The sequence below is a fragment of the Dermacentor silvarum genome, chromosome 7 (genome assembly GCF_013339745.2).
Source record: "Dermacentor silvarum isolate Dsil-2018 chromosome 7, BIME_Dsil_1.4, whole genome shotgun sequence".
NCBI classification, from domain to species: domain Eukaryota; kingdom Metazoa; phylum Arthropoda; class Arachnida; order Ixodida; family Ixodidae; genus Dermacentor; species Dermacentor silvarum.
The window spans coordinates 116323006-116344425 of NC_051160.1; the positions used below are offsets into that span (position 1 = coordinate 116323006).

Genomic DNA, 21420 nt, shown 5'->3' on the forward strand with positions numbered 1-21420 from the left:
TTTGTCTTGCGCGTTGTATTAGTGTGTCAGTTACGTGCTTCGTCTTTCGCGTTGTGCTAGCGTGTGCAGCGTAGTGCAGCTTCCATATGCACGACGGTTGCTCATGGTCATCGACGTTGGTAGTCGTGATGGAGGAGACGTGCCACCAGGCGTCAGCGTGGGTGCATCAACGCCTAAGGGCGCTTTAGCCACAAAACACCAATAGACATTATATATCAATGTGCAATAAACATTACACTACTTCTGTGAAGACACGTTTCACTTTCGTGTTCTATACCGATTCCTATGTAAGAGGGATCAACCACATTTTTTTGTTTGTTAATTAACCCGTTATGCCTTTCAGTTTTTCGTACAAGTAATGTCCGTCTCTACGAGTAGACCAGCTCATGAACTAGAATTGTGCTATCCGCTACAGGCAACATTAAAAATTTTTTATACAGTTTGTTGAAACACCCTGTGTATTCCTAATCCCTAGGCATGGTGCCGCATTCAACCTTTTATTCGGGTCAGGAAGCAACAGAATTTGTCATCTTCCTCTCTTTCGCATCCATTGCGGTACTCTCGTAGACCAACTGTTACCTACTATACGCATTACGCTTTTGTCCAATTTCATTTCTCTCACTGAATCTCAACGAGAATGTCTGCTGCACCCATTTCTCTACACGCCATTCAGCGGTCTTCTGGCCTCTTAGGGTTACAGATATATATTTCTGTTTCAATGGTCATCTCCCAGCATTTAGCTTTTCTAGTTTAGCTGTAATGTTCATTGTTTTGGCCGCAGAGCTTATGATTGGCTATGCGCAGTTCTTGTCCGGCATTTCGCTTAGCTGCCCACCATGACTTACAAGTGCTTGCAAGATGTGATCCAGGAATGTTTCTTGGTCATATGTGGTCTTGAGGTTTGGTCGTTTCGGAGCCCCCCAGAAAGTAATCTTATTCGGGTGGTTGGAAAATTGTGCTCCAACTATACATTCGAGGTTGGTTCTTTTACACTGCTCAAATACGACATAGAGTTCCCCGAAATGCGCCCATCGGTCACATGAAGGAAATTGCTAGATACGTTCAGTTTCCCGTCACTTGAGTGCAATGCAGCTACCGTCAGCGTGGTTTGCCCGCGTCTGTTCGACTGTTTAGGCGGTTTCGTGATTGTGTTTGAACTTCGTTCCGCCGTGCTTTGAGTGCCTCAGGTAGATGACGGCAAAGCGGTAAAATTTGCATTTCCTTACGTTACTCCAGTTCTTCTTTTGAGTCAAAAGGCAGGCAGCCACAGCAGCTCACTCATAGTGCCGAAAACTTGCTGTGCTAGCGCAATTCAATTCTTGTTAGTGACGGCCACGGTATCCGTCGCTTTCATACCCCACAATTATTTGTCTGGCTTGCATTTTTGTCTCGCTTGTATCTCATGCGGCGGAGTTAAACAGACATCATGGCAAGTTCCACTCTGCGATCATCCCCTCCCCTTTCACTCCTCGGGAACGTAACTTGTTGTTCGGGATTTCGCGTGCATTAATATATCGGACTTAGAGGACAGAATTGACCACTTGAATTTACGGCTATTAGCTTCTGCGCATAAACCGATTCTGCTTTAACTACTTCGCGTTAATTAACGTAATATTTCGAGTTATATAAGGTCAACTGTCGCTGGGAACCTATTCTACCCGAGCCAGGCCATCGAACGTTACAATGTACCAGGCGTTATTAATCCTCAAGGGTACGTCACAGTTCATGTTGGTCGGTTCAAGTACTAATTCATCTCCTGAGTTTCAGTACACGAAGCTGTACTGTCATTCAATTGTTTGCCCTCTCCAAGAAACTGCAGAATGTCTTTATATTTTCCGCTATCAAAATTGTCAAATTAGTATCAGTCCAACATCTTGCATTACACTTTTGCAAGCATGGAGTGAGTAAACAACAAAGCAGAAATCACATCTGTTCTTCTGACGATCTTCTTAAATTGTATTTTTCATAATTTCTTACGAAGAATGATCGTAGTCACGGGTTCAATTTTGTCCACGGTGGCAGCGTCTTGATTTGCGGGGAATGCAAGGACGCTCGTGTACGTACATTTGGTCTACGTTAAAGAACCCAAGGTGGTCAGAATTATGTGGAAGTCCCAGACCCCGGGCGTGCCTTATAATCAGATAGTGGTTTTGGCGCGTAAAATTCTAGAAGGTAATACATATTTGCAAAAATTATTCTAGCTGTAGAACTGCTGCAAACGGAGCCCTAAGGTGTTCACGTATGCTTTTTATAATTCTTGACTATCCAAAGCTGCCAGTACTGCTAGTATATTGTCACGAGCCTTCAGAAGTACTCTTGGGGCAACTGGCTCCTGGATGTAGATATAGATGTAGGTGCAGATCCTTGGGATATACTGGCAAGTACCCACTACAGAAGATTGGCCAAGAACTGGGTAGGTCGAAATAAAATGTCCAGTATGGTATGGTATGGTAAAACATTAATAAGTCCTTCGGAACAGGCAACAGCACGTAGTGGGCCGCTATAGTCAGCAAAATTTTATTCTGGCTTGTGGATAGCGCGTCCGTCGGGGCTGGCTCTCGAGCCCGGCAGAGCGTGTGGTCTTCTTTGTTGCTTTGGGCTCGACCAAGTATTGCCCTCGACCCACTATCCCATCCCCCGTTCCGAACAAAAGCATCGCCTCGATGCTGCAAACTAGGCGTAAGAAGAAAAAATAAGACAACGCGGGCAAAGCGAAAGTACAAAAAGAAAAGTAAAAGTCTGGCTGGTACATTCAATCAACGAAGTAGCAAGCTTACGAAGATGAATGAAAAGCAGAAACAAAGAAAGGTGAATCATAGAAAAAAAAGTTACGAGCGCGCGATGTAGGGTTTCATGCGCACAACAGATCGACAGACAGACAAAGAACTTTTATTCAGGTCCTGAGGAACTGCGTTGGGACACCCCCTGTCAGGGGGAGTTGGTAGCAGTCGCGGGCCGCTCCCATGCAGGGACCGGAAGACCGTGGCCCTCTGGCCTCTCGCAGGCCCTTTGGACAGCCCGAAGTTGAACCGAGAGGTCGCCGCTTTTAAGGGCTTCCTCCCAGTCCTCTTCGTTGTTGAAGTCTTTGTCGCGTAATGCCGGACATTGCCAGAGAATATGAGCTAATGAGCAGTACGCCTCTCCGCAGTCCGGACATGGCGCACAACATAGTTGTTGTTGCCTCAAACCATGGCTCACTCCCACGAGTGAGGCCAATCCCCCTCACGGGGACGAGCCAGGTTTTGAGGCAACAATAACAATGTCCGAGCTCGGTTGTCTGTGTGCTGGTCCGTGTCTGCGATGTTGTGTCCGGAACCACTTCGTAGTTCACGTCACTGACGCGGCGTAGCACTTCATACAGAGAAAAATACCGGCTCCGCAGCTTTTCACAAAGGCCACAGCGACGAACGGGGTCCACACCCAAACTTGGTCTCCGGAGTTGTAGAACACGTCCCTTGGAGGATGTTGTAGCGTTTCACTCGCACGACGCTACAACATCTGTGCCGGCACGCTCTGCAAATTGACACGGCAGCATAGCGTCCAACATCGGCTGGACTTCGCGACAGTAGAGAAGGCGAAATGGGGTGAATCGCGTCCTCTCTTGCACGGCGGTGTTATAGGCGAAGGTCATGTAAGGCAAGATCCGATCCCATGCTTTGTGTTGGACGGCGATGTACATTGGAATCTTGTCTGTGACCCTGTTATTCAGTCGCTCGGTAAGTCCATTAGTCTGCGGGTGATACGGGGTCTTCTTTCGATTCCTGGTGTTGCCTAATTCAGAAACTTCGTCCATAAACTGAGCTGTGAATGCTGTGCCTCTGTCTGTTATTACAGTGGAGGCAGCACTGTGGCTCAATGCAATGTGGCACATGAAGACGTGCGCTACCTCTGAAGCCGTGGCTCGTAGGATCGCCTGCGTCTCGGCATAGCGTGTTTAATAATCAGTTGCGACGATCACCCGTTTGTTGCCGTCGGCAGACAGAGGAAACTGTCCGAGAATGTCCATGCCGACTTGGTCGAAAGGCGTGTGAGGTCCTTCAATTGGCTGAAGTAAGCCAGCCGGTTTAACGAATGGTGTCTTTCGGCGCTGGTCATTCATGACAGCCTTTAACGCACTGTTTGACGCTTGCCAAAAGCCCAGGCCAATAGTACATCTCACTTACTCTAGCGAGTGTTGTGACAAGCCTAAATGGCCAGATGTGGGTTCCTCATGGCAAGCGAAGAGGGCCTCGTCTCGCATGTCTCTTGGAACCACCAGGAGGTAAGCACGGCTATTCGAACGGACATTCTTCTTATACAACACGTTGCCTCGTAGACAGAATGACGTCAAAGAGCGGGGCAGATGGCGTGGTATGGTTGTGTCGCGGCCCTCTAAATGATCGATAGAATCTCAGCGTCGTCACGCTGCCATCTGCTCAAGTCCCATGAACTAATGGCGACCAGGAAGACGTCATCGTCCTTTCTTTCCTGCGTGACAGGATCAATGGGGGCACGGGACAGTGTGTCAGAGTCTTCATCCTCGCGGCAGGACTTATAAACAATGGTGACGTCAAATTCCTGTCGATGCAAGCTCCACTGTGCCAGTCCTCCTGAAGTGTCGCGCATGCTTTCCAGCCAACAGAGGCATGGAGGTCCGTCACTACTCTGAAGGGATGACCATACAGGTAGGGGTGAAACTTGATAATCGCCCACACAACTCCGACGCAATCTTTCTCTGTAGTTGAATAATTCGCTTCGGCACGGGGCAGTGAGTGCCTGGCCAGTGCCTCTATTTTTGAAATAGAGGAGGAGCCGGCCTGGCATAGGCGATAATTCGTTCCACTCCATCTTGACGCTGGACGGGCACTGCGCCAAGGCCAATGATACTCGCGTCGCTATGCACCTCCGTATCAGCCTCACTGTCAAAATGTGCAAGAACGGGTGCGGACGGAAAGGCACTGTCACAATTCAGCAAAAGCCACCTGCTGCTCATTATGCCAGACAAATGGCGTGTCGTCCCTTCTAAGGCGAGTCAGGGATTCCGCTATCTTCGAAAAGTCCTTAATAAACCGGCGATAGTAGGCGTACAAACCTTGGAAGCGCCAGACGGCCTTCTTATCGGCAGGAGCAGGAAATGCGACCACAGCGGCAAGCTTATATCGATCGCGTCGGACCCCTTTGGCGCTTTCTACATGCCCGAGAAACTTGTGCTCCTCGTAACCAAAGTGGAACTTCTCGTGCTTAAGTGTGAGCTCTGCCGACCGGATGACTTCTAGCACACTCCGCAGGTGGTGAAGATGTTGCTCGAACGTTTCAGAGAATACGACCACATCATCGAGGTACACAAGACAGGCCTGTCACAGCAGTCCATTGAGCACAGTGTCCATCATTCGCTGGAAAGTAGCCGGTGCTGAACACAAGCCAAAAGGAAGTACTCGAAATTCGTAGAGACCATCTGGAGTCACAAAGGCTGTTTTCTCGCGGTCTCGTTCGCCTACCTCGATTTGCCAGTACCTTCTTTTAACAGCGGAGCTGTTTAAGCCGGCCGTTATTCCGTTAGCCGTCCTCAAAAAATATGGGCCGATCCTGGCGTAGTGCAGAAAGAGTCCAAGCGCAATGGCACATTCCCCTGTGAACTATAGAAGCTGAGCTTGACTAAGTCCAGATAAGCTAGGTTGGGACTACTTAAGCTTAGTCAGTCATTGATAGCCAATCAATAGCCAATCCATAATTGATCATTAATCAATAAATTCCGGAAAATGCAGGGAATCACTTGGTATAGTCTCTGGCCTAGCCCAAATACATGGCCAATACCTTGCGATAGCCAATCAATAGCTAATCGGTAATCGAACAATAATCAATAGATTCCGGACAATGCTGGTGATTACCTGGTAATGCTTAGCCTTGCCAAAAAGCCAGGACTATCTAGGTGCCCATCAGCTGCGCTGTCTCTTTAACATTGTGCCTCCAGTGGAAGCTACGCTACTTTTTTTTTAATTTGAGAGAAGAAAAATAGTGGGCACGCCACGGTATATCTAAAGAGTCGTCGATACGCGGCACCAGGTGCACGTCCTTTTTAGGCACGTTGTTAAGCTTCCGGTAGTCAACGCAGAAGCTCCGTCTTTCTTTCTGACAAGAACAACTGCAGATGACCGCGGGCTGTTGGAAGGTTCGATGACGCCGCCGTCAAGCATCTACCGGACCTGCGTACGTATGGCTTCACGTTCTTTGGCCGACACGCGTTAAGGCTGCTGGTGTATAGGGCATGCGTTCTCGTACGTGATGATCCGGCATATCTACTGCATATCTGCATTGTACGAAGGCAACATTGTCGGCCCGCTGTCATGTTTACCAGCAGCCAGGATACAGACAGCCAGGTAGAGAGGGATTAACCTAAACAATTTATCAGGTGAACTTGTGCCCGTCAACCTGTGATGGAGTTCCACAGTGTCACTAGCGACAAGTGCGATTGGTGTTTGTCGAATCAAATGACCGCTTGTGTCGAAGCGCTTTTATACACGCCTTATCGAATCATCCAAATGCGCTCTCGGCGACGTGATGTAATCTTTGAATTGCCACAGTTAATCTACTACAACACTACAAACTGATACAGGACGGGCACGTCTTGCTGAAAAGTACTAGGGTGACGAGTGAAACCAGCAACCCCCACCAAATGCAAGCACACGTTCAAGTCGAGGCGTGATTTATCAGAATAATCAAGTGACACGAAAGTGGTCCGGTCAGCGGCAAATCAGAGCGAGCGCGAGCACAAACAAGACTTCTTTTACGTCTTTTGTTAGTGTTCATATATATAGCTTCAATCCCTTAAAAAAGTCAAGCGTTTTCTTCTCGCAGCAGAGATTGGGCCGCGTAGCGAAAGCGAACTAATCTCACGTGGCCATATATTAGAGGCTTGTTATATCTCCCAGGCTTCTCAATTGCCTGATTGTTGGCGTGGTCGTGATCCACTCTTATATATGTACAGCCAGCCTCTCCTCTCCGATAATTATAGAGAAGTATCGCCTTGATTCTATTCCGAATACATTAGTGAAAATTTCTGGAGCGCTTAAACGATGACTTGGTTAGCTGATGTTCCCGTGTACTTTCCTCTATATACCTCCACAGTTATTACTTCCTTATGCCCTATGCTATTACTTGTGTTTGCAGTCATCATTTGCGTGCTATTCCTTTGCTGCTGTTCGAAAGTCTTATATTTGCTCGTCACCATAACTCTCATTTCCTCCGTTTTGCCGTTGGTTGCTATAAGAATGACGCGGTTCTTCTGGCCTCTCTTTTCATTTTTCAAACCTAAGAGAAAGCTGGACCTCGCTCACCTGTAACCATTGCCATTTACGGTATTTGTAATCATTTCATCCAACACCAAGCACCAAGTGGTAAAAAATATTAAGTCTATTACTTTTCATGTCTCCCCGCTCGTACTTTTTCATGCACCCTTCTGATTTATTTGCAACTGATTCCTTTTCTCAAACTATGGCTGCATATATCCTCTGGTATGTTTACATGTGATGTCACAGTTCACCACTACTTATGGTCAGGCCTGTACTTTCTCGCTTTTACAAAGTGAATTAAACATTAATTACTATATGCCAATGCTGAACCTTGTTCATCCCTTATCCCATGTCATTAGAGCACATTTCTGCATACTCTCCAATACTGACTGTTCCTTCATGGACCTGTACGACTCTCAGTATAAATGTCTTATTTGGCTATATCAAAATTACTGCCACTCTTTGTTTATGCGAATGCCGTATGGTTTGTGGATGTTTACCGCTATTTCATTCAGTCTTCTCTCTCATGTTGTGGCTGACCGGCCCATTAGTATGTACTTTATATACCTCGTCAATTATAACATTGTCTTGCCATATAGTTTTTCTAAGTAACGTCTGAGAATTCATCACTCTACCCTGAAAAGTAGTTTTACTTTATAGAGTTCGCGTGCAGAACGTTATCAAGTTCAGTATCAGTGGCTACCTGGCCGGAGCTAAAAATGATGGCTTGCCAGCGCTGAGCACAAGCTCTGGCGATCTCCTTATTCAGGTTATTTGCGCACTCTGGCGTCTCAGCCATGGGTTATTTGCGATATTCATGAGAAAGCTACTTCACAGTTACTGCGCCGAATGCCAAATTGCCTTTCTGGCCATATATTGTGTTTTTGGCAGAGTAGTACTCCTTCCTAATGTATCTGCAGTATATCCCAGCTTGCGTTCAGCAATTCTTCTTTTGCCGGAATCGGTTACTGATTGAAAAACCAGTACATGACAGAGACAAGCAGGGAGAGAGAGAAACTTTAATGGACAAAATGAAATTTTAGGTCCGGGGCCCCCAGTCCAGGGCTCCACTGGCACGAGCGGCTCGCTGGGCTTGGTCCAGAAGAGACAGTTAGCTGTCCTGGTCCTCGTCCGCAAGCCACGCGTCCCACTGCCTGTTAATATCTTGTGTTTTTAATAGTGTGGAGTTTATATGTGTCGGTCTGTTTGGGCATATCCACGTGGTGTGCGGTAACGTTGGCGCATCCCCGCACCACGAGAATTCGTCAGTGTATCGTGCTTGGTGAATACGGCTAAGTGTATTTAGATTTGAGTATGTGTGTGTTTGAAGTCAGCGCCAATTCTTCGCCTTTTGACTGTTTAATTTTGGATGAGGGCGTCCATATTGCCTCCGCTCCTGTCTTTGGTGTTCGAGGATATCGCGCGGTGTAGAGGGAGGCTCGTCACTGGGTCGGTCCGCAGCTCGGATACTTAGTACGCGAGCAACCGGTCTGCCCATGTGTTGCCCTCCATGCCCCTGTGTGCGGGAGACCAAGTGAGGTTATCCGGTAATTTGACTCCCTAGAATTTTTAGTAGTAAGCGTGGCGCCGTCCCGGAGAGATATAGGCGGCAGGCGGTTTGTGAGTCCGTCAGTATGGCAGCAGATACGTCCCTATTCTATGCGTCCCTAATTGCAAGTGCAATCGCTGCGGCTTCTGGTGTGCTGGCAGATTTTGCCCTGACCGATGCAGCTATCACACGATTTTGGTTCGTGGCTACGACCGTATACCTGTCCCTTTAACATTCGATGTTTATCAACTGCAGCAATGTAGACCCCATTCGGTCGCTTTTGGGAAAGGTAAAATTATATTGTCTACTGTAGAATGAAATCCGCTGTAAAACCTTTTATTCTACCTCGTCATTATTTCCCCAAATTACGCCTTTGAAAAAGGTCATAAAATGTAAGAGCAGGCGATAATTTCAGGGAAGAATTATGGACACAGTGCTGAAAAGTAACAATTTATTTTGCCGGCTAGTCATAGCACATTCAATTTACTTGGCTTCGCACGCTTGCGCTAGCTATACCAAAAACAAGACTTTCTGCAAAAGAAACAGGATTGTGAGCGCAGGCAGGTCATTAAATTTTGTGCAGGCGTCCCTCAAACGAGAAATAACGTATGGAAAGTCACCAGTAAAGAACACATGTGACTGAAGCACCACGTACAAAGCTCAAGTTCGGAAAAGGCAGAAATGGTAAAAGAAACACAAAGAAGTTTTCGCGGCGCAAGTGAGCAGAGAAGCACGTCGTGGTTTATTAACAGCGTATATGCGTAAAGTGTCTCATTGGTTTAAAACAAAGGCGGCGAAATTATAGGGTTTCACAGTATTATACATATCCATGCTTATGAATTGAAATATTAGTTAAGAAAACGTCGAGATTTAAAAAAATGTTCAATAAACCTTATTAATTTAGTGACGGAGAAAGATTGAATGTCCGCGTTTTCCCTACGTCCTGTATCTGTAAAATGTCTATGAATTGTTTTTTCTTCTTAGGATTACCAAAATTGTGGAACCATATCTACTTACGTTATCTTTAGCAGCCGTTTCATATACGGTGAGGGAGTGGTAGACAGCGCTTCAATCATGTTGATTTCACCAATTGGGAAACTGATGCTGAAAAGTTAAGGCACCACAGTAACCGTTTGGACACATTGGTAACCTAAAAGAACATTATGAAGCGCGAACTGGACTCGAACGAAAAAGGTACAGGTGTGTGTGTGTATGAGTGACTTGTTAGTCCGTGTCCAGTTTGCGCTTTTTACTGTTCTTAAAAGTAAGACAGAGTGTTCGACATTGTTACAGCGTATCAAAGTGCTGTGTAATCGTCATCTTCATGCTGTTTTATGCATACTTTAATTCTGTACTAATGATCATATCAGTAAATAACATATTCCACGCGAGGATGAAGCAAATTAGCGCCTTGCGTCACAAATTACGATGAATTGCCGGTAAATGTGCAATAGCTTCAATTCAAGACGCTGCTGACTCCATTAAGGAAAGTCAAGGCTGTAAGATGATGCTGCGCATATATTCTAGTCAGTACCAATTTAACAGAGCAATTAAATGTTGTCTTTGTTCTCAATAATTGGTGCTACGTACACAAAGCACAAAAGTTCGTCAATGACTGCAAGCATTATGAAGATACGATTCTTTCGCTATCATGCCTTCGTCAAAGTGGTTGTTTGTAGAGTACTAAGCGCAAATACACCATGACTGGCGCAGTACACCATGACTGAAGGGGTTAATCTTTTTCTTTCCACAATTGCCATTGCAATGTCTTGTAATGACCGGCCAGCAAAATTGGAATGAGTTTATTATAAATTACCCAAATAATAGCGTGAAATCTGATCTCTGCGAATGGAACATGTAATAACAGCGCCTCCTGAGGGCCAAGTTGACGAAGTTTTTCTGTTAATAAAAGCTCGCGTGAGAGCTATGAAAGTTCCTGCAGCACTTCCTGCACGTGCCTCTTTACAGTAGTTACTGGGTTGAAGCACATATGGCTGTACCGGATGCAGCCCATCCCAACAGACGGAAGAGGAGCGTTGACGTGAGGGAAGCGCGTATTCAACGTGTCTTTAGCCGCTGCCATCACCTTGGCGTGATGACAGGCATTGTTTGATGACTCACATTGTCATCAAAACAATTGCAGTTATAAGGAGAATAACGTCTAATCGCTTGATGCTGAATTTCAGGTTTCGGCGAAGTCGCATATGTATTGAACACACATACTTTAGATGCAGATGGAACAGACACGAAGTGGCACTTATAAATAAACCAAAATAATTGTTTCAGTCATCAATCACAGTTGTAACGCAGGAAAACGAAATTTATATTTTTGACAACGCTTGCGTTCCGCATGATTTGCTTTCCGCCTCGTGCTTTTTTTTTTTTTTTTGAGGGGTCTGTAGCACCAATACCCGAGAATGAATTCAGACCAACTCGCCCAGATTTCCATACTTCTGAATGTAAAGAAAAGAAGTTATGAAGTGTATTATAAGTAGAGTATATGCGCACATTAAGCGGTCATTTTAACTGAGCTTTCCATTAAGGAACAATCGTACGAAATGAGAAACAATGAAGCCAGAGAAATCTAAGGGGAAGTTAGTTGTGTTCATTGCAAATGAACAAATAATAAGGTAAAAGCAAATGAAAGTGGCCAGAAAGATAACTTGTAGCAGGTGGTGACCAAATGTACAACTACGCATAACGCGTACGGTGATCTGCCTTTTAAGCTACACATATACATAGACGTATCAGTAACTTCATGCACCTCGAATGCGGCCTTTATGATGCCTCAACTGGGGAGATCCTGCCAATACAAATTGGACCACAAGTCGTTATCCTCAGCTGCGGAACTTGTTGCCATAGGAGAATGTGTCCTCTTTGTTTTGTGCCTGGCATCACGTAACTGGACTGTACATTCCGACGCAAAATCGCCAATGTTAACGATTGATTTTTTTTCGAGAAGAGGCAAGTATCATGTGTTAACCTCAGACGTCGTGCAGCTATTCGACTTTGCGCAGAGGAACGGCTGCTACATTATCTCTCAATGGGTACCTGAACAGTGTGGTTTGGCTAGGAACAAGCTAGCTGATGACGGAAGCAAGAACCACAGTTTTTAAAGCCTTCAACCTAAAGTTATCACACTCGGGATGCGATAATGACTCTTCGTTGACTTCCCTAATGTGTGAATGCACATACTATCGGTACACGCTCCGGCGGGAAAAGAATCTGGCAGGACTTCTAGCCTCCCAGCTCAAGTGAAGCAAAGACAAGCAAACATGCTTCACCGTGTTCCCCTAGACGTAGCCTTCATCCCCATGTGAACTACTGTCAGCCTAGATAGCCCACCAACAGCACCTGGTACAACTTCTGAGGAATTTGTTCAACGAGGCCCCATCTCAGTCAAGCTACAGCACGAACAATCTGTATAAAACTGGAATGTTTAGGCCGTAGAGCATTGACAGGCTTCGAATAAGTTAACCTGCGGTCAGTGACGACACCTAAATATTGTTACGGGGAGATTTATAGAAAAGGGGGTTTATTTACACTGTGTACAAGGAGATTAAAAGTGAGGCAGCAAGCAACAAAGGTGATGTTGTTGACCTGAATGGTTGTGGCACATAACCACAATGGGGGATAGGCCATGAATCGGGTGGTTATATTCGGTGTATAAAAAGAAGGGAATAACCAGTTTGAACGCTGAAGCTTAGAACAACACATATGGCGGACAACAGACTTCACTTCTGCCTCCTCTTGTCTGCTCTACGCTTCAGCATCCTCTTTGTCCACCGGACAACTGGCTGATAACACTACCCTCTGGCGGCGAAAGCACCGACTCGGTGCAGGTGAACAAAGGCAACATGGAAAATTAAAACTAGTACACGAGATGTTAAGGGGTGTCCGCGGAACGATAGGGCTTGAGCCGGACAACGTGTACAATGTCCGTGCGGTGATGAGCAGAGGATGACGAAGGCAGCAGTGGACCGATTTCATAAGTGACATCATTCACTTGGCGGCACACGCGATATGGACCGGTGTACTGGAAGAGCAGTTTTTCGGATAGTCCCGACACGTCTGGCTGGGGATCCACAGGAGATTAGCGATCCAGGGAAAAGTGGGTAGTCCTGTGGTGGCTGTTATACCGAGACTGCTGGTGCATTTGGTACTCAGAAAACCGTGTGCGAGCAACTTGAAGTGCATGGTCGGCACGGGCAATATTATCTCGAGCATATTCAGTGGGTGGCACCCAGAAGAAGGCACCAGGGTGCCTATGGGTAATCTAGGGTTTCGATCGTATAAAAGAAAAAAAAACGGCGAATAACCAGCGGCCTCATGCCTGGAAGTGTTCTACGCGAATGTCGCAAAGGGTAATGCAGCGTTCAAGTCGTGGTGGTCATCAGACACATGCGTGGCCAACATGTCGGTAAGTGTGCGGTTCAGGTGGTCTGCCAAGCCATTCGTCGGTGGATGGTAGGCCGCGTAGTCAGTTTATGCTGCGTCGCGCAGGATTTTACAATGTGATCGATTCACCCTTGAGAGGAACTGTCTTGCTCCGGTCAGTTAGCAGTTGCTGAGGAGCTCCGTGCTGGAGTATGACTTATGAAGCAAGAAGTCTGCAACGCCTCATGAATAATAAATGTTTTCTCTCTGTCTCTCTGCAACATCCGTGGCACAGCTAGTGGGAAGTGCATGCGTGATTGCAAACCACGTCGTATAATCTGTGGCAATGGCGACCCATTTGTTTCCAGGCGCGAATAGGGGAAGCGGACCAAGTAAATCGAGGCCGACACGGTGAAAAAGCTCCTACGGAATGTCCAGAGCCTGAAGATGGCCTGCATGCGGCAGAGTCGACTTTTTCCGGCGCTGACAAAGGCTCGCACGAGCCTACGTGACGGCGCACTGAGCGGCACATCCCAGGCCAATAGAATCGGTGGCGTGCATGCCGTCGTATGTGCGTGACACGCCGAGATGTCCCGTCGTTGGTGCGTCGTGAAGCTGCGCCAGGACAGTGGAACGGAGGTGAGCCGGGATGACTAACAACAGGTCGGGACCGTCAGAGAGTAAACTGCGACGTTATAACGTGTCATTTTGGAGTACAAAGAGGTGGAGGGAATGATGAGGAGCGTGGGAGTGCAACTTTTCGATGATTCGGAACACACCGTATTGCTAAAATCACGTTTATTTACCCTCTGTATTGGTTATTCTGAGACTCTCCTTGCTTCAGCTGTATGCAATATTCACTGTCTCCGGTACCAGCCCAAATTTCTGCGACACTCACTTGCCAATGTCTCCAATGAGCACGAAGGCATGCCGACTATTGCATGATGCCGACGATGGAAGGACGAAGACGGAATGATGTCGACGGCAAAGGCGGTATGACGATGATGGCGTGACGACAGCGAGATGACGATTCGAAAATTAAGACGATGGTATAATGAATACAGCGTGATGACGCCGGCATGAAGACAATGGGATTACGACGAGTTTAGGACGGCAACTGCGTGACGACGACCCTATGACAAAGCAGGAACGACGGCGATATTGGCACAGTCACAATGGAATAACGACAACGGTAGACAACGGATGTACGAGAGCGACTGTCTGGCAACTTTCCCGGACTTTTCTGACCATGACTTCTACTGGGTGCTGCTTCTGCTGCCTTGCAGAATAGCTCATCACTAGAGAGTACACATGTAACGAGTAGTCGTATACGTACAGCCAATCTGTACTACCCCTTTACATGTGCCGGTCGCCGCGTCTTTTCTCTACGGTGTTACGCAATAAAACACAAGCGATACCTAATTATGCTCACTCCAAGAAATATATCTATTCAGGCGCATCATTCCTTTAATTATTGAGGCGCATCATTCCGAGAGCTTTGTGGCCTCTGGTGGTTTCCGTGATATGGCTTACATATTGCTGTCGTTGGTGGTGTTGCGGCGCTCTCTTTTGCCACCTTGGTGGCTGGGCATCTCTTGCCGAGTATTACTTCGTGCTAACTTCATTTTGCACACACCACAAAAAAACAGTCTCTCACTATAGGATGCGGTCTTCCGTTTTGCCAGCTCACCAGAGGTGCGCGTAGGCTGCCTCCCAGAGTGCGCAGTCTTCATTTGTTTTCTTTATCTGTGAATGGCCATAATTTATGTTGCAAAGGTTCGAATTGATGGCCCATGAGTCAAAGATCTCTATTCTCGAGGTGGCGCAGCCAGCTCTGTCGTGGGAAGATGTTCCAAAAGCCCTTAGAATATTAACGTGAACAACTCGCCTTTCTCGCCTCACACCTGAGTTCATGGGCCTCAGTAAACAGCAGTCAGCGCATTCTGACAACTGCTCGTGGTATGGAATCTTTTAGGGCGCATACAAACTTGCGTCGCCACACATTACTGATACTAGAAAGCGATTGTCCATGGATTTTAAATAATAATCCCATTCTCACTGATGTATAGGTACAATTACACATCTACAACTACATAGCAAGCCCCATCGCAGCAGAACAAAAATGAATACGAGAGAAGAGCGAAGGTTCCGAGTCATAGCAAGCAGTTGCAGCGAAATAAAAGTAAGCGTTCTTGAGTAGCCGCTTTAGTTATTGTTTCGAGAGTAATGCTATGTTGATCAGTTTCTACACTGAGAGCACTGTTACTGCGTTAGCAGTGGAAACTACCGTAGGACTTACCAAGCGACGGACCTTGGGGCCTGGAATCGCGACAAAGCAAGCACGCGGTATCCTAGACGGCAAAGCACAAGATGTAAATGAAGAATTGTTTCGGCGAGTGACGTAACAGCGTGACTGACACTTGCTGATTTCAGTAGGTATTGCAGGCTATAACAAACATAAGGAATAGTTTAAGCGCCCAGGTGCAGCTGCAAACTGAAGATGAGAAAAAAAAGTTGAATCGTCGGCTACGATGGAGGACAATTGTTCCTTCTTCGTATTCGTATACCTTGTTCGCTCAGCTCCTTTAGTGAAGCTGTGAGGCTTTTCTTATCAGCCTGCTGGATTCAACAATTATTGCTTGCAGCGCGGTCGGCACTGATTTCGCGAATGACTGTGCGTGTGCTTCGCGCCGCCCACGAAAGGAATCACTTGCTGCATTGACGTTATAAGAAGCAACCACCAGAGTTTCACCATAGCCGAAGTGAAGTTACGCCGTGACCTTTGTTGGTATATACGCATCCAGAAAATATGTTTTACGATTCATTTAGGCAATAGTGATGCCAAACGACCAATATTTAATACATCGCCGAGGTTGGTAAGAGTCTGTAACAAGCTTGTCTTAATGCGCCAACGGGGTATGGTGCCGGATAAATGACGTCATTTTACGCGTACCTCGATGGCGGTGTAGGCAAACTTGTGGAGCCTGAATAGTGAACAGAATTCTAAAAATTTTGAACGCAGAGTCCTGTACCAATGCGTCAGTACGAGCCATACATAGTAAGCCTTCTACGCCTGACTGGAACGTATATTCAGCATCTCATCTCGACCACGTGTCCAGTATCACTGAAGTGTTGTGTTATTGAAGGTAAAATGGATACAGGCTACACTGTACCCCTCATCATTGACATAGGCTTGTCGAAATTGTGGTGCCTCACTCACTTTTCTGAAATGGTAAAATTTATTGCACTTAAAAGTTACAATCCTCTCTTGTCCAGCTGTATTGAAAGTATAAAAAATCACCGAAGATTACAATACTTCCGAATGCTGAATTTTGAGCGCACGTGTTTAAGTGTTTTGAATGACGATATATTGTGGCAGAAACTTGATTCTCAACGGCAGGGTACTCTCGGCTGGTGGTGCTGAGCCTCTGGTCGGGCAGCTCGTTTAGCAGCAGCGGCAGACGAAGCATTTCCAGCTGCTGCGTTGCTCATTGTTCAGAAGAAAGCGTGAACACGGAAACGCGTGGCTCGCGCGGAGCGCATTATCTAGCGGTCCTATCTTGAAAGGGATCTGCGGTGCGTATGAAACTATCATCATCAGCATTAGCTCGAGCGTCGTCGTCTTCTTCCGCAGTTGGCTCATTGGCGCCCCTCGGTTAGCGCTCGTACTCGTGCTCGGCAGGCGCTCGTGCCACTGCTCCTGCGTTCGTCGTCGTCTTCTTCCACAGCTAGCTGTGTGGCCGCTAATCAATCCAGCGTGCAATTTAACTTCTCTCGTCGTAATGCGGAGGCAAAGCTTGCACTAGGCCGCCCAAAGCTCGAGACGAAGCTGGCCGATCGATTGCGTCTCCTGGTAGTAGCTAGGGTGAGCTTGGCTATGTTGAGGTTGAATTTGGTTGTATCTAGGTTGAACTTGGTAGCAGCTAGGTTCGGCCTTGGCTATGCCTGAGTTGAGCTTGGTTATGCCAAGTATCTCTTAGGTTATGACGCATTCGATCGGCCAGCTTCGCTGCGTCTTGAGCTTTGCGCGGCTTAGTGCAAGCTTTGCCGTTTTTTTTTCTCGCTACGAAGCTCACGCCAGCGCTTTGTTTGCAATATTGTATCGGTGGACGCGCTCGCCGCATGCCGTAGTACGAACTGGTGACGGCACACGCTACTATGGCGCCATCTCGTAACGGGTCGCCGCCGTGGAGCATGTCTCATGCGGCCCTCCGCTTGCCCCCTCACCCTTTCGCCATACTCTCTTCCTCCGCTTTCCTGGTTCATAAAAGGTTCACTGGCTGTGTGTGACGTCACTTGTCACATGAATATTTTTTTTTCGATGCAGGTATGCCGTTGACAGGATCATAAAGGTTGTTATCACACCAGCCATTTGGTATGAGCTGAGTATTATTCTGCGGCTGGTCCGGCTGCACTAGGCATACGGCAAGGGCCGCAAAGCAACGGAAAAGAAGGGAATCTTGGTCATACAAGAAGATCCGGTACATGCATGAGAAAAAAAAAATAGGCGACTTTTGCTTTTCTGTTCCACGCACTCTCTGCGATTAAGTATTTTGGAAAGAGGGAGCTGGAGCAGCTGCTAACTCTTTGATTCATCCTGAACACTTGTTTTTTTTTTTTCATGTTCAGGCCGTCTACACTTTTCTGTTGCTGCGAACAATGCCTACAGTGGAGCAGCGAAATTTTGTTCAGATGATATCTATGTCCTTGAAAATTCGTCTGTGCAAAAGCGACTGGCGCGGTGCTCTGCACCGTTTTTCAAATGTTGGCAAATGCCCGAATATTTAAAAATGTTTTGGAACGTGTCTCCTTGTGATGGTGAACTTTGGAGACCAACCTGTGGCATTTTGCTAAAGGCAAATGAACATGTTATAAATAACGCTAGGAGAATAAAAAAATTTCAGAGTTCTGAGAGACAGCGTCATGATCAGAGAAGAAACAATGCACACTTTGCTGTCTAAGTGTGTGAGGTAAAATACGTCACACCGTTGTTTCGAGGAAAAAGCCAGACACAATGGAACATTATTTTTTTAGCTCCAAGGCCGATATAGGCAGCAACTGTATAGCCTGTTTCACATGCTTCAAGTGAAGAGAAAAACATCGGCGCAGTCACTTGCGTGGCATTACAATTTTCAAAGGGCTCACTTCACACGATTGCCATTTAAACGATGCCGCTGATGCGAATTGCGGGGTTGCTTGCTGACAAGTTGTGTGGAACACGCCGCATGACTTTTTTTAATGAAATAATCTGATTCGTTATGATAATATTGACCTGTCTTTCATAGAAGTAAATAATACGTAATTACATTAATGTAATTTAAAATGGTTTGATGATTAAATTTGTCTTGGAGTGCGCAAACGCGGTTCTTGAAGTTCAGTGCGAGGAGACATGGCGGACGTTTAGAGATGTTCGCTCCCGGTCGTTCAGCGGTATCTGTTGCCTCATGTGCCTTGTCTGTCCGTGTCGTTCTGCCTGTGCAACAAAAATTACATTAACTATCGACAAGTCCATATTGCTGCCCTCAGTGGCATAGCACGATATGCGGAATGCGGCTGCAGCTGAAGTCGTCGTGCAGCCGCTGTGAGATCCTCGCGTGATCCATGCTTAGCGTGAGCTTCTTAAGAAATAACATGTACGTATTGATTGTAATTGCGCATAAGCGGTGTCTGCTCCTAGCGATATCCTTTCGCCAAACACAGCAGCAAGCACCAATCCGAAACCCGACGTCTACCCCTGAAGGAAGCCGCAAATGATCTCTGCGTGACTACTGAACGTGCAAAGGAATTGGTGTTCCAAACTTCAAGCTTAGTGCTAGCCTGGTTCGTCCATCGCTTCGCGTCTGCTGTAATTATTTGTAGAAATCCTCTCTGAATATTTCTAAAGGTGTAAAAGCCGACAAACAGTTTTTTTAGTAGCTGAAGTCGCTTGTGTACGTATCATCATGTCATTCTAACAGGCATGTGCGTCGTATACTTTTGAAATATTTACAAAAACACAAAAAACGAATAAAACACAGTTTTGCCGAATTGTTCCCGCAACAGTGATGGTCAGAGAAGGAACTGAAACTGAATTGACGAGGTGGCACTGTTATCGCAAATGTTGTTCCCCTTTTCCTTATTTGATGGTTGTGTGGACAACCACAGTATCTAATTGATTTGTGAACCACGCGACTTTCTTTGTTGAGTACAAGGGAGAGCGTATCATACAAAAAAACGCAAAACTCGGCTGGCTAGCCGAACTGGCCTTCACAGGCGAAGTGTTAGCAAAGATGGCTCCATTAATAACAGGACATATTTCAGACAACACAGGTGTACGACTTTTCTGCTGCAAAGTGTGCCCTTGGAACGAAGCTGTCTGACTGGGGCACAGTCAGCAGGATGTTTATGGCAGCGAACTTCGAGGAAAAAATGGACAAGAAACAATCGTCATTGATCCGAAAAAAAATAATGACGTACCTCGGGGTAAACTCATGCTATCCACTACAATGGTGACAGCTTTTTGCTGGCCGAGGGAAGAATGGCGATGACACTGAAGAGCGACACCTATTGACACAGTGGTGTGGGGCTACCTGCACCGCGGCACGGCGCGCGCAAAGGTCGGCGTCATTAAAGATGATGAAGCGCGTAAGCTGCTCGTTCTTCTTCTGGCCCACCATTAAAGGGACGCGTCTATTTTCAGGGCTGTCTTCAGCCCACGTTAAAATATCTAAGTACGTTACGGATTGTGTAGCTCTTGAGCCACATTTGGACATATCCATTCTAGAAGATTCGGAAAGAATGAATGCAAATCCAGTGGCATATACGGAATTGCTGAATCTAAGAGCCTCAAGTAAACCAAAGAATTCATCGAGTGCCCCATTCCATTGCCACGTTAGTATGCTTACAGTGACTGCGTTATGCATTAGAGATCACTGTGAACCACCATTACACGTCCAGGTTTCTTGTATTTTTTTTTGCTTCTCTTTATCGGCGAGGCGGTTCTGCAGTGCTTATCCAGTGGCGATGCTAAATACTGGCGTGCGGCGGCGTGTTTGCTATTATACCGGGTGATCCAAAGTAAGCTTCATGGTTTTCTTAAAATTAGGCACTGAGAGGCACGCGAAGACCACCCAGTGCAAATAAGTTATGACGATAATATCATCCTACTCAAGTTGGCCTCCGTTCTTACTTGGGAACTGAAGACGGACTTTCTAATCTTATCAGACGATGTTTTACAGATTTCACCACACAGTCACGCTGTGCGCACAGTAGTAGCAACAGACATAACGAAAGCTTATGACAATATAGACCATGAAATCATTATTGCCAACCTCATCGACCTGGGACTTCCACCGCGGGTCATAAGATTTATCTACTCATTTCTTCAGAATCGCACATTTGCGATTAGAGTAGATGGAAGGCAAGAAGGATACTTCACATCAAATGAGAGGAGTCCCACAAGGTTCGGTTTTAGCTCCTCTTCTCTTCAACGTTGCTTTAATACCTCTAGCCTGGCAACTACACCATATTCCAGACGTGAGGTTTTTAATCTACGCGGATGACGTCACTTTGTGGTCCGTGCATGAAGATGTATCTCGACAAACTCAACAGCTTCAAGAAGTCCTTGATGTTCTGCACAACTACGCTCAGAAAGCAGGGTTGGACATTTCCGCCCAAAAATCAAGCTATGTTGTGGTGGCCAACAAGAATGGACGCACAAGAATCACGCAGCACCCCCCCCCCTTTACATTTAGACTCGGCGCAGTGACAATCCCTGAGGCTTCTGAGGTCCGCATACTGGGTCTCGATATTCACCACTCCGGCAGTGGTGCACACTGGCTTCTTAAAATCAGACAGAGTTCGACAAAAACACTTCACCTTATTCGTCGCATTGCAGCAAAAGCAGCTGGAGCTCGTACTGACGTAGCTCGACGGCTGGTACGTGCAGTCTTGCAGCCACGAATTTTATATCAGGCACAATTTCAATGGCTTACTTTCGCATAGTTGGCACAGTTAGACACGATTAATCGCGATGCTATGCGCACAATCACAGCGCTACCCCGCCTCACTCCGATACCAACCTTACAGGAACATGCCCAGCTCAACACAATTGCAGAGCTATTCTTGCAACGAGAAAAAGCACGTGAAATAAAAAAGCAACTTGTTCCTGCTGTCGCTGCGTTGCATGCTCATTTTCAACGCGGCTCTCGGACTGACAATCAGCCCTATCCAATGCCTCCCTGGGAA

At 46.5% G+C, this 21420-nt stretch overlaps 1 protein-coding gene across 1 annotated transcript in view; it reads right to left on the bottom strand.

The window, feature by feature from the left end:
• Nucleotides 1–15602, bottom strand: part of LOC119458375 (epoxide hydrolase 4) — a 31440-nt gene extending 15838 nt beyond the window's left edge. The window contains exons 1-2 of the mRNA XM_037720205.2: nucleotides 15494–15602; nucleotides 9835–9921 (exon numbers count right to left, since the gene is read on the bottom strand). Of these exons, the coding sequence (XP_037576133.1) occupies nucleotides 9835–9893 (59 nt within the window). The 5' untranslated portion in view covers nucleotides 9894–9921; nucleotides 15494–15602. The remainder of the gene's footprint in view (nucleotides 1–9834; nucleotides 9922–15493) is intronic.
• Between the last annotated feature and the right edge of the window lie 5818 nt (nucleotides 15603–21420).